Source organism: Panthera leo, chromosome B2, assembly GCF_018350215.1.
Source record: "Panthera leo isolate Ple1 chromosome B2, P.leo_Ple1_pat1.1, whole genome shotgun sequence".
Taxonomy (NCBI): domain Eukaryota; kingdom Metazoa; phylum Chordata; class Mammalia; order Carnivora; family Felidae; genus Panthera; species Panthera leo.
Genome location: NC_056683.1, coordinates 105,083,026 through 105,100,869, shown reverse-complemented (window position 1 = coordinate 105,100,869; position 17,844 = coordinate 105,083,026). Strand labels below are relative to the sequence as shown.

The 17,844-nt window shown below is 37.9% G+C and overlaps 1 protein-coding gene across 1 annotated transcript in view; it reads right to left on the bottom strand.

Moving 5' to 3' along the window:
* Window positions 1-16,311: 16,311 nt before the first annotated feature.
* Window positions 16,312-17,844, bottom strand: part of RFX6 (regulatory factor X6) — a 55,190-nt gene continuing 53,657 nt past the window's right edge. The window contains exon 19 of the mRNA XM_042937391.1: window positions 16,312-16,487. Within this exon, the coding sequence (XP_042793325.1) occupies window positions 16,312-16,487 (176 nt within the window). The remainder of the gene's footprint in view (window positions 16,488-17,844) is intronic.

The window sequence follows — 17,844 nt, the reverse complement described above, 5'->3', positions numbered from 1 at the left end:
GAAGAAGATAGAATAAAGGAATCTAGAAAAGTCACATGTCATCCTTACAAGACTTTTTTGATGTTACTATCTTCACAGTATGACTATTCTAAATTTTATATGCATTCATGAAATTAAAAAGACAAAGCACTAACTTCCCAGGTTGTAAGAATTACCACATTATAAGTATAGCAGGACACCTTCCCCACATTTCTAATCCTCACTCTGTCTTCCAGGTCGCACATGGAAATGGAGGAGTCAGTCTGAGGGGTGGGCTGGGGGTCAGGAATGGAGTAAGGATATCTACTGTGCATTTTACTAGGTTTTACTAGGTAATTAAAAAAGCTGAAAGTTTAATATTCACCTGTGGACTGGCCTAAATGTGTCTATGGCATGTTATTCCTATATCAGAACTTCCTGCTTCACCTGAGGACCAGGAGAATAACATAGCTTTGTGTGTTCTCTTTGTGTGTGCAAGGCATTGGCTTAAAACCTACCCTAATTCAGTTCAGAGAGTCAGGGAATTCTATGAGATCTGACTGACCATTAACTTGGATTTTGCAGAAATCTGTGCTCCATCATAAAGGTTTTGTGGCTATGTTGCTTTGATAACCGAGCTTGTCTTTTGGATCAGCAAAGCCAAATGATGAGGTCATTTCATTACTGTGGAGCAATTAGGAAAGAACACAATGTGGTAGAGAAGTCTTTCTGGTTAGATTCTGCTCTCACTCACCGATCACCAGGTCCATCCCATTTTTCTTCTGCCAGGATTTTGCAGGAGGGCTTGGAAGAACAAGACTCGCTGCAGATTCTGCCAAAGCTTGTGAATAGATCATGAACAGCATGTGAATAGAGAATGTTAGCACAGGGTAGTGAGAAGAAAGACAATAACAATCAGTGCACCCCAGTGATGTAGCCTGGATAAGAACACTCTTCTAGTATGTCACTCCTTCATTACCTCCATCTCTCCTATACCTTCAGTACCTTCCACCCACTCTGCCACCAGTTGTTTTCCTGTAGTCCATAATGCATATCCGTGGATTAAGTCCACATCCGTGCCGAAACTTTTCCCAGTCAAAATGAAGAAAACAAGCAGCCCTCTTTTAACTCTAGAGGAAAGATGTTTAAGGAATGTCCCATACTCATGGTCTTCCTTTCCTCACTTTCCATTTACAGCTCAGTCCAAACCCATACAAGCTGGCTTTTGCTCAGAACCCTTCACTCAAACGGCCCTCACACATCCCACCGGTCTTCACATTACCAAATGCAGTATCTTCCAAATCTCTTCTTATAGAGCATCTACACTGTGTTTGCCTCTACTGACCATCACATATTCTTGAAACTCTCCTTGACATCAGATCATAACTTTCCCCTTTTCCTGTTCTCAGCTCTGACCATCGGTCTCCTTCACGAAGGTTCTCTCTGTCTTCTCTTTAAGTGCAAGATTTTCTCAGGGATCTTCTTTTGGCCCACTGTTCTGCCTACCTATGAATTCTCCCTGGGAAGTAACTTTAATACTTACAGTTTTAACCAACACCTTATCTTAAAGACCAACAAGTGAAAATTTACAGCCTTTGTAGTTCCCCTGAGTTTTAGACCAGAAATAGGTCCATGCAGGCATACCTCCAAGGCACCTTAGAATTAATTTGGATTAAATGATTGTTTCTTGTGACTCTTCACCCATGTATCTCTCACAGAAACGTTATACTTGCTCCTATTTCCTAATAAGTTGTTGACATCAGCACAAACCAAGTCTCCAGGTCAGCTGTTCTTTCCTATCTCCCTGCCCACCATGCCCATCCTCCACAGCCAATTAATCAAGTCTTGTCTCCTCTCCTTTGTAACCTGTTGACTTCTACCTAGAATATTATAGAATCTTCCTCGCTAAGTATATAGATTGTAGAAACCCAAAGAATTTGGGCACAGCTTTTATATGTCACATGGGGCTTTGTCTCATGAGTTACTTGTATTCCAACATAAGCACGAACGCATAGACCTGCCTCAAAAAAACAGTCCAAACACAAACTGGTTTTGTTAAAATAAGTTGGAAAAGTCCTTGATTGTTGAGTGTTGCTGTTTGCACTGACCTTGGGTGGAAAATTGGATTTTATTCCTTCATGGGGATGTGTGGAAGATTTGTCTGAATCATTCCTTTTATCTAAGGGAATTTGTAATACACCAGCCTTGAAAACAGAAGGCAGATGAGTTGCTAGGCTATTGAGAGGTATGTTTGCATGGATGAATACTTTCCAGGGAGGGAGCCATGTGTTTATAACCTCATCAATATTAACTGAACTTGAAAGAATGAATTGTGACATTGACATTGATAGGGGATCAAATCATAATCTCCACAGTGCCCGAATTTCACTTGATTTACCTTGCTTCCTTTCTACTTGCTTGTGCTCTCCATTGGGCATTGTGTTCATCCTCTCTTACCTAGACTACTGTCATATCCTCAGGGATATGTGAACATGGATATTCATGTGTCAGAAGGTCTTTTTTTGGCAGTGAAGGTCGACAAGACTATTTTGTGATGGTCTATTCTAAAGGAATCATAAAGCAGTTGCTTTTTACATCCAGCATAGATGTTAATGTAATTTGTTTAAAAAATGATTAGAGAAGACAATTTAGGTAACACAGACAAGCTTTATTTAACACTTCCTGAAACAACAGTCTCCAGTCAGAGAACTGCAAAATGGGACGGAAGGCAGGCAGCTTTTATAGGATAAAGGATAAGGAACAAGGAAGGAAGCAAAAAAGCCCAGAGTTGGCCTGGAGTTTAGGCACTGACTGGTTATCATATATTTCTGGTGAAGCACAGCACTTACAGGAACACAGAAGTTATCTAAATCTCTATTTGCTGACACGGTGCCCTGGATAGGAGCAGCTCTATCTTGGTCCTAGAAATATACTTCAACAAAAATATTCCTTAGGGTTGTCGTGACGATTAAAAGTTCATATCCACTACTAGTATTATTAATATTTTGCAAATAATTCCCATTTAAGAATATTTAAATAATATTTAGTTTTTTTTTATTTTAAACACTTTTAGGGTGACATCCCCTTGCCCCACTTCCAAAGTAAGCAGGTCAAAATCGTGTCCATCCATAGTCTAGGCATGCCAACTCCCAGACATGCCAATAGCTGACTAAGGTGTCGCAGGAGTTTGGTCTCCTGGACATCAGACATGTCAAAAGTACCTGGGAAATTTAATTCATCATCTGGATGATTTCATATGTTTAAAACAAAAATCAAGTGTGTGTGTTTTCATGTTGGGGTTCAGTGAAAACAACGCTAGATTAGAAAATATTCTAGGCCGTATTATTTTCAGTGAATCAAGAAATTTCCATCTCTTTGGCACCTGGGTGGCTCAGTCGGTTGAGCGTCTGACTCTTGGTCTTGGCTCAGGTCATGATCTCACAGTTCATGAGTTAACCCCACAACAGTCATCAGCGAGGAGCCTGCTTGAGATTCTGTCTCTCCTTCTCTCTGTACCTCACCTGTTTGTGCTCTCTCTCAAAATGAATAAACTTTATTTTTAAAAATAAAGAAATTGCCATCTCTTTCCCCTTTTAAAAAAATTTTTTTTAATGTTTTTATTCACTTTTGAGACAGAGAGAGACAGAGCATGAGCAGGGGAGGGGCAAAGAGAGAGAGAGAGACACACACACACAGAATCTGAAGCAGGCTCCAGGCTCTGAGCTGTCAGCACAGAGCCTGACGCAGGGCTCAAACTCACGGACTGCAAGATCATGACCTGAGCTGAAGTCTGACGCTTAACCGACTGAGCCACCCAGGCGCCCCTTTTTCCCCTTTTTTAAAAGTTTATTTTGAGAGAGAAAAGCAGGGCGCATGTGCGCGACAGGGGAAGAGAGTGAGAGAATCCCAAGCAGGCTCTGCTCTAGCACGGAGCCCAGTGCAGGGCTTGAACTCACAAACTGTGAGATCATGACCTGAGCTAAAATTAAGAGTCAGACACTTAACGGACTGAGCCACTCAAGCACCCTTGCCACCCTTTTTGTTTTAGATCTAGACATCTTTTTTTAGACTAAATCTTCAACTGTAAAAAGTTGGTTAAGTAAATTATAATATATCCATATGAAGAAATTCTAATAGCTATCAAAAATCTTCTGTCAAGGGAAACTAAATAACAGAAAAAATGTACATCATCTAATACTAAGCATAAACTAAGTATACACAAGAGAGATGTTCTTAAGTTGCATATGCACACAGGTATGTACATGTGTGTAAAAGTATAGATTTTATTTGTAAGAGGTAGGATTATATGTGGATTTTCCCCCTTTATTTTGCATTTCTGGGCACCTTTTGCTTTTGAGATTAGGAAAAATATGCAGATTTCTATAAAGGAAAAATATTCTCCCCCATCTTATCTAACAAAACCATTTATTACTGTCTAGTTGTCTCCCCAGAGTTATGAACATTTGCTAATGAGACTTAAACTCCCAATAATATATGGCTTATTCCACTCACTGTTGCACTGCTGAACTAATATCTATGGATAAAGTTTTAATATTTTAAATATTTTTTAAAATTTATTTAAGTGATCTCTACACCCAACGTGGGGCTCTAACTCACGATCCCAAGATCAAAAGCCACATGCTTTTCCAACTGAGCCAGCCAGATGCCCCGAAAGTTTTAATGTTTTAAACTGAATAGACTCTTCCCTCTTATAGCTTATTTTTCTCTATTATAATCTAAGAAATAATTATGAAATATTTAAATTTATTAAAAAGTATACAGAATAACACTATAAACACCAATGAATCCATCACCACACTGGCACACACATCTGGCATTTTGCCAGATGTATTTCATATCTTTTTTTTTTTTTAAGAAATAAAGTGTGTAAGATAAAATTGAACCTTTACTCAGTATTATTACCTTGCCTCCCTCCTCAAGGTAATCATTATAATGAAGATACATACAGCTGACCTTGAACAATACAGGGGTTAGGGGGACCAACATCTACTCCCATGCAATCAAAAATCCACAAATAACTTTGATTTCCCCAAAACTTAACCTGCCTAATGTTAAATAGCCTACTCTTGGTCAGAAGCCTTACTGATAACATAGTCATTTAACATTATTTTGTATGTGATATGTGTTATACACTGTATTCTTAAGTAAGTTAGAGAAAGGAAAATATTATTAAGAAAATCATAAGGAAGAGAAAATACATTAACAATACCGTACTGTATTTATAGAAAAAAATCCACACGTAAGTGACCCGTGCAGTTCAAACTTGTGTTGTTCAAGGGTTAAATATATACACCACCCAACCACATATTTATACTTTTACCACATATTTATATATATAAACAATAAATACTTTGTGATATGATTTTTTTAATTTACATAAATATTAGATTTTACTTATGCTTTTAAACTTCTTTTTCCAGTCAATATGATCATCTTATAATTTATTCTTATTCATATATGTAATTTTAATTCATGAATTTTGTCTATAGTATTACATTGCGTGAATTTTTCCTTATCCAATTATTGATGGTCATTTAAGTTCATTCTAATTTTTTTTTTCTGTTGCAAATAGTGTTGTTAACAGCCAACCATCTGTCTCCTTAAGCAAAAGTACAAGCATGTATTTTGGGTGTGTATCTGGATCTTATGGCTTCAAAGGCATTTTCCAGTCCTCTCCAATCAACCAATCAGTGAGTTAATCAGTATTCACTGAGGGCCTACTCTACTAAGATAAATAACTAGAACTTAGTTTTTAAGAACAGAATTGCGTTTCCACTCAATGATTCAAAATAAAATCAAATCTAAAGACAAAAAAGTGTGACTATTATTGTAAACCATACGAGACTCTTAAAAACTGAGAATAAACTGAGGGTTGATGTGGCGTGGGAGGGAGGGGAAAGTGAGTGATGGGCATTGAGGAGGGCACCTGTTGGGATGAGCACTGGGTGTTGTATGGAAACCAATTTGACAATAAATTTTGTATTTTAAAAAAAAGACAAAAAAGCACAACTTTCTTCTCCAAGGAATGTTTCAGATTGCTGACTATGCCAGGGCAAGCCCATTTTCAGTGAATTTTCATACTTTGTGCAGTTCTAGTCCCTTATTAGATAACAGTGACTGTTGATTCACCCTGGTTCTTGCTTCATTGTGTTATTTGGTATACAGCATCCTGACCAATGAACCCAAGAGTGATTATTCATTCTGTGTTTAAAAGTGTTCCTTACATGCAATTTTCATTAAACATGTGTTTATTGTAGGAACGCACCAATAAGCCTAACGATCACCTCAGCCACCCCAGAATTTACAGTCAAGTTCAAGAGAGAAAAATAACATGTTCAGTGTCATGTTGGAAAAGTATAGGATCTCAAGGGAGCTTATACGAGGGACACTAACCTGGACTTTGGGGTTTCCAGGGGAACTTCTTAGACAATGCAATGTCTGTACTGGGAGATTGAGTAAGAATCATCCAAACACAGGAAAGGCAGAAGACAAAAGAAGAGAGTTTATTGTGTTTATTGAATTCCTGTGTTATTAACTTGTTTTAAATCTCAACCTTAGCCTCAATTAAGCCTCTATCTGCCTGTACGTCATTGAGGTCTAGCAAGGTCTATTTCCTCAGTCTTTCAATATCACTTTGTCACACATTAGAAAGACTCAGAATTGAGCCAAAATTTTCCATTAAATAAGGCTTCCTGCAATGTTGTTTGTGTCAAATCCTGATGTCCTGAAATATTTTAGATCCATTAAAGCTATTGATTTTTATAAGCATTTTATCTCTATTGACCATTTATCATTAATATTCCAACACGTTTTACTCTGACCATAAAACATAAAGGAAATCCCAGTACCTACACAGTGATTACCTTTGACATCAAAAATCTTACGAATCTTCTATCTGCAGACAAAATTCCAAAGAGTATATGCATTATATTGATTAATACTAGGTCCAAGCAGGAAGAGTGAAAATGCCCTAGGCCCATATTAATGAGTCTGGGCCTTGTTCTGAGGTCAAAGAAAAGCCATAGGCTGGTCTTGAGCAGCGGGTTTAAGGAAAATCCCTCTGGAAGTGATAGAGAAATAGATTGAGTTGGGGCTAATACCATCATCCTGGAAAGAGATGAGAGTGTGCATTTGGATGCTGTCTATGAGGATGAGGAGGATGAGATGAGAGCTCAGAAAGATACTTAGAAGGAACAATGTGAAGGAAAAGGGGGCGAGGAGGGAGAGGTTAGGGAAACTTCCTGGTTTCTGGCTTCCAGAGCACTGTAATGACAAGAGGGAAAACACGGTGAGCACACAATCTGAGAATAAATCAAGTGGCTCCTGGTCTGCACATGCTGAGCTTCGGGTACCTGCAAAACATCTTGGAGGAGACACCCAGTAATCAACTGACGTTCAGCTTTCTGGCGGGAAGGAGTGCTTTTGGCTAAGGTAAAGGTTTTCCTTCCAGTAATAATACAGAGAACAGAAAGCACCTTGTCCCCAACCTGGCAGTTATGAAGGCATTAGGAATGTCCAACACTTAATAATTTTTTATTATAAATGTCGCCAATTCTATTTTTAAAAATACTAATTTAATTGATTTTTAAAGGGGAATAAAAATTAATCAATGAAAATATTGTCTTCCTAATATAAATTTCCACGGGAAAATCACATATTTTTATAGCTGCTTATTACAGGCCTCTGAAAACAAAGACAATCAGACTGAAATAAACATTGATAGCTCACTCCCAGAATTATTGATTAATCGAGGAAGGACTTGCATCATTGTATGAAACCAGTGAAATATATATAAGCACAAATTATTTTTAAATATTGCTTGCAATAATGTTTTCATATCTAACAATCAGACCATATTGTATCCTGTGAGTGTCACTTCTTTGTAACCATATTGGCGTGGTTAATGATTTACTACGTTTTGCTTTTTTCCTTTACTTTTACATAATAAATTCTTATTTAATTACACCAGTTTAGGTTATCTTGCTGGACAACTCTACCAATATAGCAGTCTACATGACACATAAAGGCACACAAGAACAGTTTGCACTGCATTCAATAACATTACTGATTCCATTGGGACCTGACGAATAGTGATAATTAAAAACAGTTACCATTTGTTTAGCCTGTGCAATATGACAGAAACGATCCTGCTGAATATTTTATAAACCTTAGCTCCGTTAACACTCACACAACTTTTTGTGGTAGATAGTATTATGAAGCCCATTTTACAGATGAGGAAAATGAGTCTCAGAGAAGTTATTTGTCACACAGATAATGTGGTTTTAAACATAGATTTGCCTGACAGTACTAAACATTTTAAATTGCTACATATTGTGTGTGTCTCTACTTTGAAATCATAGTTTATGTTAATCCTGTCTTCATATTTTATTTTATTATTATTACTTTTTTTAATGTTTGTTTATTTTTGAGGGAGAGACAGAGCATGAGTGGGGGAAGGGCAGAGAGAGAGAGGGAGACAGAATCTGAAACAAGCTCCAGGGTCTGAGCTGTCAGCACAGAGCCCCATGCGGGGCTTGAACTCAGAACGGCAAAATCATGACCTAGGCTGAAGTCAGACAATTAACCAACTGAGTCACCCAGGTGCCCCATCCTGTCTTCATATTTTAGCAGAAACTTGAAAAGTCACTTCAAAGCTGTTATATAAAGGCAAATCTGTGGCTCTTGGGGTGGTGCCTTTCCTAGAACTTAAGACTAGCTCACAACATCCTGATGCTTCTTAGTCCTTACTGCATCCTATCTGAATCTTTTATGGTCTCATCTTTTCAAATGCAGAGCCCAGGAAAAGCTGAAAAGGAATTTCACTGGGGCAAGCCACTTAGAACTGAAGCCTGTGACAGGGGCAGGCCATTCTTTTGGGTTTCCTGAATTCGCTAGTCCATTCTCGGCCACTTTTCCCTTATATTCCCTGGCAGCATTAAGATGTGAGAGAACTCTTGATGTGCCAAGGGGTTATCTTTCATCAAAGGATCCATGCACTCTCAGAGGGGTTTCTTTGCTGGTTTGTTGTCCAAGTACCCTTAACAACTCTCCCCCTCACTCCCCTCTCCCCCCCTCCCCAGGCTCCCGCAACTGAATACTCAGCTTCCTGTCAAAATACATCAGGTACCATCTTCAGGCACACTTTCTAGTGGAGGGTTGAAATGATATTATAAATTGTAGATTTTGTAGTAATATCTACCACAAAAAGAGGTAGAGGTACCCAGACAATGAGTAATAAGTAAAAAACCAGTCTATATGTGGGGAGAAGGGATGGCAAACAGTACATACATATTACCCCCCAAATTGACAGGCAAGAAATCTTGCCATTTTGTAACATAAAATATGGTAACAGTTTTATTTTCCACAGGGATCATGCAGAGAGCATTAATAAGCTAAAGCACACAGAGCTAAATGACAAATCTTGATTAACAAACTACCCACAAAGCTCATATTTGCCTCGGTGTGTTTAAAGATGCTTGAAGGCTGTAAATCCCTGACCCTGTTTCTGACTATTGATTGGTAAGAACAACACCCTTGTTTTTAACTAATAAAAACAATGGTTTCTCTTTACTTTAGGGCAGGTATCATATTAAGTAGTTAATTTTTCACTTTCGTAAATGTGTTCCTCACCCAATTCTCACTTAAAGACCCTATGACATCTATTTTAAGAAGGTCACCACATCACACTGAGAATCTTGGTTTTGACCTTCTCTTCACCTTTAGTTCTCTTCAATTTTAGGGTCACATCAGCAATACAGGAAATTTGAAAACATTAACAAATTTTTTCTTCCTTGATATTTAAATACCTTTTTCAGGGGAGAAAGTCTGGGATTCAATTTGTGAAAAGGAATAGAGAATTGTATTAAACCTTATTTTATTGGCTGAAATCATCATTTTTAAAAAGAGAACAAATTAAGACCTTCATGAAGAAAACCAACACCTAAAACGAATACAATGTTACATGTCAATTATATCTCAATTAAAAAAAACCCAAAAGATTAATTTCCTTAATTTTGTGTTGTCATAGAAGACATAAAAGGGGCTTAAAGCCTATTTTTAGTAGTGGATTCTAGGAAAGCAATGGTGTTTGTTGAAAATATTTTAGCATTTCAAAGTTTATAAAAATCTCAGCTTGACATTCCTACCAGCCTTGTTTAATACTTTGTGTATCTTCATAATCATGTTTCTCATGTTTCATCACTAAATCACTATGATTATCATTAAAGTTTGAAAGCTTCAGGAGTTTCTCTCTAGATTCATTCTGGCTGCTCTTCCTAACTCTTTGTGCTCCTTATCTTTTCATCTCTTCTGCCAACCCTAGGTTCCTTACAGGCTGCATTCCTGTCCTGAACACTCATCCCGCCTGCCAAGCCCTCCCCCACCCCTCCACCATTTCCTTCCCCAACATCACCTGCTTTCCATTTAGTCTTCTAGTCTCAGTACGTCACTTCCTGCAACACATTTCCCTGACCAGCTTTCCCCACCCCATCCCTGCCCTGGAGGCATCTCCATGGGCTCAACTCTTATTATTTCTCTGAGCTACCTTCACTTCTTTTCACAATGTCAACTGTGTAGATGTTACAGTTAATGTCTGCCTTACCTCATAAACTGTAAGATCCATGGGGGGGGGGGGGGGACCTTATCCTTGTTATCAGCGTGAGCAGACATATTTGTTAAAGTGGGATAAAATTGAATATCTCTTGGAAATTTCAACGTTAACTCCTTAACAAAAAGCTAACCAAGGCTAAGAACATGACCAAGACATTTCATTAAAATATTCAAGTAATAAATAGAAGTCTTGAGATTAAATGAAATATTTGTAAATAATGAGATAAGGTTTTTAATAGGAACAGGAATCTAGAAGTATTCTACATTTATATGTATGTCCAAAGCTTCCCATCCTATTGAATGAACAGAGAACTAGAACTTTCTAGTTATGACAGAACTTCTAGATATGACAAGTAAAACAGTCAATCTAATGAGTGGTCAATTTTATCCCCATAAACATCTGCATGTAATACCTATTACATGAGAATTTTAAGAAAGAAAATCAGAGATCTCTCCAACTGGATTAGATGCCAAAACAAAAACAAAAACAAACAAAAAACAAAACAAAACAAAAACAAAACAAAACAAAAAAACCCTAAATTACTTTGGTCATTCTGGAAGTAGACTATTTTTATAAGAAGAAACATTTCTACCATAATATCATATAGCCAAGATAAAGAAAAATTAAGCACTATTTATAAGATTTTGATATTAGAAAACTAATTGAAAACCTTTTTACCAAACAGAACAGAGATAAGCCCTTATTTTCTAATCAAATATCTCAAAATTACTGAATAGATTACTCATTGCAACTACCAATCACTTCCAGCCATTGCTAACACCTATAATCAAAGAGTAACTGAAATGTATTTTCTTTTCATTTAAGCAGTGTGCTTTTGGAACAGACAAGTTGCATTCTCTGCCATTTACAAACTAGAGGATTTAATTTAGAATTCTATAATTGAATGAGATAGTACAATAACCTTTTATATAAACTCATCATTTCTTATCTTTCCCAAAGCACAAAATGTCCTGTATGCCATAATCACCATTGTTTACTTTTCTGGAAGGTTTTTGTTTAAATTTCTCTAACTGACCTGGGATTATGAATCTGCCTTCAAAATACAGTATGAACAGTTTGCTACTCCAGTCCTTATAAGAGTTCAAAGCTGTTATTGTGAAACTTGTAGGACAATTAATTTTGCTTCCTGTTATATAGAAATCTGAGTACCTGTAATCTCTCTTTCCAGGGAGTTCATACATATCACTCTCATTTGTCTCCTGCTTTTTTGAAAAATTGGAACTTTGGGTTTGGGTTTCAGAATTCATTTATCTCAAAGCGTTTTTCTTTCTTTCTCTCTTTTTCTTTTTCTTTTTTGGAAAAGAACTGTGGGGGAGAATGCACTACCTGGCAGTATTCTTTGTCCTGTTTTTGTGGACTGCGTTTTATGCTCATAAATTTATGAGCATAAATTCAGTGGTTGGAAAACATCACCAGGGAAGTTTGCTGTTTATCATGTTTGCTGGTTATCTAATTTGATGTTTATCATGTTTTTCTGAAGAAGAGAAACATGCTGCTGTGGACTGGTGACTGTAGTCAGAGAAGCTGTACTCTGAATGGCTAAATGGAGACCATGTCAGTAAGGGCTCCAAGGGTAAATTTGGGAGAGCAGGAGAGAATGGGGTATCGTGCTTCACTGGTCAGGGTGGCACAGTCTCAGCTCTGGTGTTCTAGAGTCTAGGTCCAGGCACCTGTGGCCTCAGTGTCCTCTTACAGGGGCCCACCCATTGCTGCCTACTGGACCCCTCTCACAAAGCTGGTCTCTAGCTCTCCTTCCCTCTCTTTCTCCCTGCTTCTAGTCCTACTCTTCTGCTTGTTTGCTTCTTTAAGCTATGTGTAGGAGTTTCATAGTCACAGTAGCTGAAGAAATCATCTAATTGGGTTAGTTGGATTCTATTTAATGTAGAGTGCCATTACTGGTCAGAGTTTGGGGACATTCATCTCACAGCCTACTCCATTTCTCCATGGAAGTATTACTTTATTTCTTGCCACAGTTCTTCATTGTGCAAATCTGTCCCACATGCTACAAGATATTCACATCCCTGGTCTTGACACTAAATGCCAGTGCACCCACCGGTTGTCTTTAGGTATCATGTGAGTAAAAAATATTCTCTTTCCCATTTCCAAAATGGGTTCTTGACATGGGCGACCCCGAGAGTCTCACGGACTTTTTTCTCTCAAAGCAGAAACAAAGAGAAAGATTTTACATCACAACTGTAATTAGAATTTAGCTTAAATGATTTTTTAAAAAATCCTTTCTAATCTGAAAGCATACTTGGGAACATATAACTGAGGAGAGCTCTAACTTTTCTCCACCACCTGGAGAGAGGAAAATAAATCAGATCTCCTTTGATCTGTAATTCTATGTTAATGACATAGCTGGGCTTTAGTTTTTCTTCAAGCTGTTATAAAATAAGCTCTTGGTTTCTGAATTGTATTGAGTCCACCGAATTATTTGGAATGCTCATTTTTCCTTATGCCATTTATCTCTAGTAACCACTAAAACACAAGATTTGAAAGATAGTACTCCAAGAACGGAGTATTTAAACCTCTCCCTTTTTTATTTCTACCCTTAATTTTGGGCTTCACATAGGCATTAGCTTGAACAGGTCACTTTTTTTGTCTCTTTTTTTATTTATTATTTTTGAGAGAGAGAGAGCACATGAGTGGGGAAGGGGTAGGGATGGGGAATTGAGGATGCAAAGTAGGCTCTGTGCTGACAGCAGAGAGCCCAATGTGGACTCAAACTCACAAACTGAGATTATGACCTGGGCCAAAGCCGGACACTCAACCGACTGAACCACCCAGGCGCCCCCAGGTCACTTCTTTATAATTGATAGTCCACAACTTCTAAAAATTACTTGATTTACTTTTAAAAACAGAAACACTAGAAAGCTATGCTAAGATCCTTTAACTATATTAAAATTAACCTAAAGAGTACCAGAAAAAGCCTTGAGCATCCAAGCTTTAGATCCATGAAGGAAGCAATTCTAGAATGATGAGTGCAGCTGAAAGGCAGGAAGGTATTAAATGTCTCAAGCTCCTTCTAAGTAAAATTAATGATGCTGTCACTTTTAATTCATGCAGGAATGGCACCACCTCTCCAGAGGCATTTGGAAACATGGAAGATGTTGTTAGTTGTCGCAAGGCTGGGTGAGTGGAGTGCTTTGGTGTTTGAGTGCCGGGGATACTAAATCTTGTGCAATATGCAGAATGATCCTGCAAAACAAAGAATTGTCCTGCCTGAAAGCCAGTAGTGCCCACAATAAGAAACGCTATTATACATCTAATAGACATAAACCCAAGTCCCACAGCTTGGGGAAAAGAGCAAGTTAGTCTTCCTGATGTCAAAATTTAGCACCTTGTCATTGTACATGAAACCCAGAGATAATGTTTACTTTTCTTCTGCACTTCTCCCTGCTCCATATAATTTTCCCTCATCTATGAAGGGGTTATCAATCCAGGGTCAACTATTTACACTGAAATGGTTTGCAAATAGGGTTAAAGAAAACTTTAGCGCCACTACTAACATATTCCTTTTTTAAAAATTTTTTTCATGTTTATTTATTATTGAGAGACAGAGAGAGACAGAGCATGAGCATGGGAGGGGCAGAGAGAGGAGGAGACACAGAGTCCGAAGCAGGCTCCGAGCTGTCAGCACAGAGCTCCACCTGGGACTCGAACTCACAAACTGCGAGATCACAACCTGAGCCGAAGCCGGATGCTCAACCAACTGAGCCACCCAGGCGCCCCTAACATATTCCTTTTTAATTCCTGATATCGCCAGTCACCAATCCTTTAATTGTACTAAATGATGCTTATGCTTCTTTGAAATTTCTTATTCCTGCTCCTTTCACTCTGCTTCCATGTAGTCTCTGCACTTACCTGCTGGACATCTGGATGAGAGAAATAGCCTCTCAAATAGCCCATTCTTGGGCTAGTTCCTCTCCTGTCTGGTCCTCCTCCCTTTCCAGCTGTTGCTGGCTGTTCCTTAAACATCATGTCCCATATTACTTTTTACTCAAAAATCTTCAATGAGCTTCTACTTCCTATCGCATCACCCCTTCTTCATCATATCAGAACTTACCAAAGGCATTGGCAGGGTTTTATTTTTAGTTGTATTTTCATTTTCATCTTTTCAACTTGCATTTTTCAATGTGCCTGACGTAAAATAGATGCTGAGTATATATGTAATTCCTATATGGTGGAAATTTGGCTCTTAATTTTCGAGACTTATGTCCAAACATTTCTTAAAGCTGTTTTGCTTTTCACTTCAGTCCAAGCCCTTCATAATTTCACTCTCCTTTGTATTCTTACAGTATTACTACAAATCATAGAACATTTATTCCTATTTCTCATCATTTGTTACTGTGCAGAATTTTCTGCTCAATTAATTAGCTCATAAACTACATGCTACTAAGCAAATGGTAGCAACACTCTGAGAAGTCCACAATTAATTTGTTTATTGCTTTCTGAAAACAATCTGCAGTTTGTCTTCACCAAATTACATCATGATGTATAATGGGTATTTGGGGCTTACAAATCCTTTAAAAATGTACTCGGAGCTCATAGTATCACCCAATCCTTAATACAAATAATATAAGTCCTGTCATATGACTGTAGGAAAAGCCTGTGAAGTTAATGGAGGTTTCCCATTACAGGCCATGAGTCTTGCAACAGACCTTTCAGCTAAGCTATACAAAAATGAAAAGGAAACAGACCTAGATAGATGGTGTATCAAATTCTATTAACTCGTATGGAATGAATTCCTCACTTCTGAATTTCTCTTTGCATTCAAATGATCCTTGAACACTCATTCATTCTTAGTTTATAAGCCAAGTACTTGATTAAAGACTGCTTCTAAATCTTTAGAAGTTCAAATGGTCTATAAGCCACAATTTCCTTATATTTATATGCATGGATAGGATATGAAAATATTCTTGAATTATGATGTTTTCACCAACCAGCTTTACTCTTTAATTCAGTATCCAAAGGAACTTTGCCTGTGAATCCTAAGCATTCTTCAGAAACAGTAACAGTTCTAAGAGCAATCAAGGATTTAAAAATATTTTCATACTTTATTTCTTTCATTTCTTCTTACCTTTCTTAAATAGAGAGGGAAAGCATTCATAATCTCCGTTCAGTTACATAGAATTGGAATACTGCTATGTAACAGAACTCATCACACTAATGCACAGGATTGAAAGTCAAGCAACTTTGGTCTAGGCTGAATTGAATTAAGTCTTGACCTTGTAAACATTTCCACAGGAGGTAGAACACACACACTTGACTTTTTGTCAAATAAGGGATAGTAAACAATGATTCTGAGACCCTAATAAATTAAAGGTATTTTAAAGGTATTAAATAATTCTTTCTTTTTATAGACCAAAGATGAAGCAGCACACAGATTTTCAATAAATTAGGAAGCAAAATATTAAATCTTCATAGCTGAAATGTTTGCATCTTCAAAGCTCCAGTGGTTCAATTTGATAATGTTTGAAACTATAATTAATAACGAGATCACATTTTAAACAATTTGCGTGCAAGGCAAAGTCTGCAAGTATCTCCATTCATTATGGAGTTGTCCATAGTTTTGTACCAGTGACTTGAAAACAATGTCCTGCCACTGTATATTCCATTTTCTTTACCCTGATGGCAATCCGAATGAACAATATTTGAGCAGTAGAGATTCTTAGTTTCAATCCTCACTCAACATTGTTGGTTTAAGTGCCTCCAGCTGCTGTTCCCATGAACACAGTGTTGATGGGTGGTAAAGAGGACACCATTTCTCTACCATTTGCTCCATGGGAATCCAAGGTCTCTTGAGCTGGATACTGATTGGAAGCTCCATACATACATTGGGATGAGGAGGAAGGAATTGGGGTTTGCAAGCTGGATGCTGTAAGGGAAAATGTAATCAGCAATTGAATATTGACTGACATTTTTTTCCTTTCAAAGTGCCACTCATTTTAAGCCTCCTGTATTTATTTTTGCATTTATCACCCATACTTATGCTATTTTCCTAGAAATTGTTTTTACTTCTACACATTTCACAAAGAAAACTCCATTTCAAACTTAAATTCAGACAACTTTATCACCAAAATATATCCCCAGTCTACTTCCTCTTTCCATCCACACTTCCTCAATTATTCAAACCCCCGTGTTCTCTTACCTGGACCAACACAGCCGCCTCCTAACTAGTCTTAGGACTGTCACCTTTGCCCCACCCTCTCATTCTGCAGGGAACAGCCAGGATAATGCTGCTGATGTATACATCAAATTGTTGCTGTTCTCAAACTCTACAAAGACTTCCCCCCACTCTTAGAACAGAATCCAAGCTCTCTGCCCTGGTTCGCAACGTCTTCTGTGAACTGGTCTCTGCCTTCTGATTGATTTTACTCTACTGTCTTCATTCACCATGCTCAAAGCACATTGGCCTTCTTGCTGCCCACTCAGTTTTCCTTGTTCCCATTTCAGAGACTGTGCACTTGTCATCTCTTCTGCCACCACTCCACCATCAGACCTTCAAGTCATCGCCTCCTAATCGCTCAACTTTCAACTCAAATATCTCTGCCTCAGGATTCCTTTCCCAACCATCTCACCAAAAGCAGTTTCTCCATAACCATGTGTCATTTTACCCTATTTAACTGACTTCAGAGTACCTGACACTATCTTTTTTTTCTGCATTTGTCTATATAATCATCCCTTAATCTCTCCTTCCTAGCAGGTAAACTTCTTATAGGCAAGAACTCTGTCTGATCACCACCATAACCTCAAACTTAGAATGAAGTTTGGCACACAGTAGTTGGTTCTCAAAAATTTGACCAACTGGCTCTCTGACACTACATTTCCTGCATGTATGGTTGCTGGCTTCTCATTGCTGTTTTTCTCATTTTTCTAACTACCATCTTCTCTGTCCCTGGAAACTAGGTTTTCTAACTAAGGAAACATAGAGTGGGTCCTAAGTTCCCTCGCACTACTTACCCACTTACTCTGTTCCCTTTTTTCACTCAGAAGCCCTCTTTGCTATTTACTTGTAAGCCAGCTCTGTCAACTAAAGCTTAGAATCCATCCTACACCCAAGCTATGTTCCATCAAAGCTTCCACTATCTCTACGAGTAAACAGAACTAATAGTAACAATAGCAACACAGTACATTTTAGTCTCACGGTGAGGAAACTTCCTGAAGTGGAATTTTCTGCTTCATTAGAGTAACCTAGAAGCAATGACCATCTGCAGATAGCATGAGATGGGCTG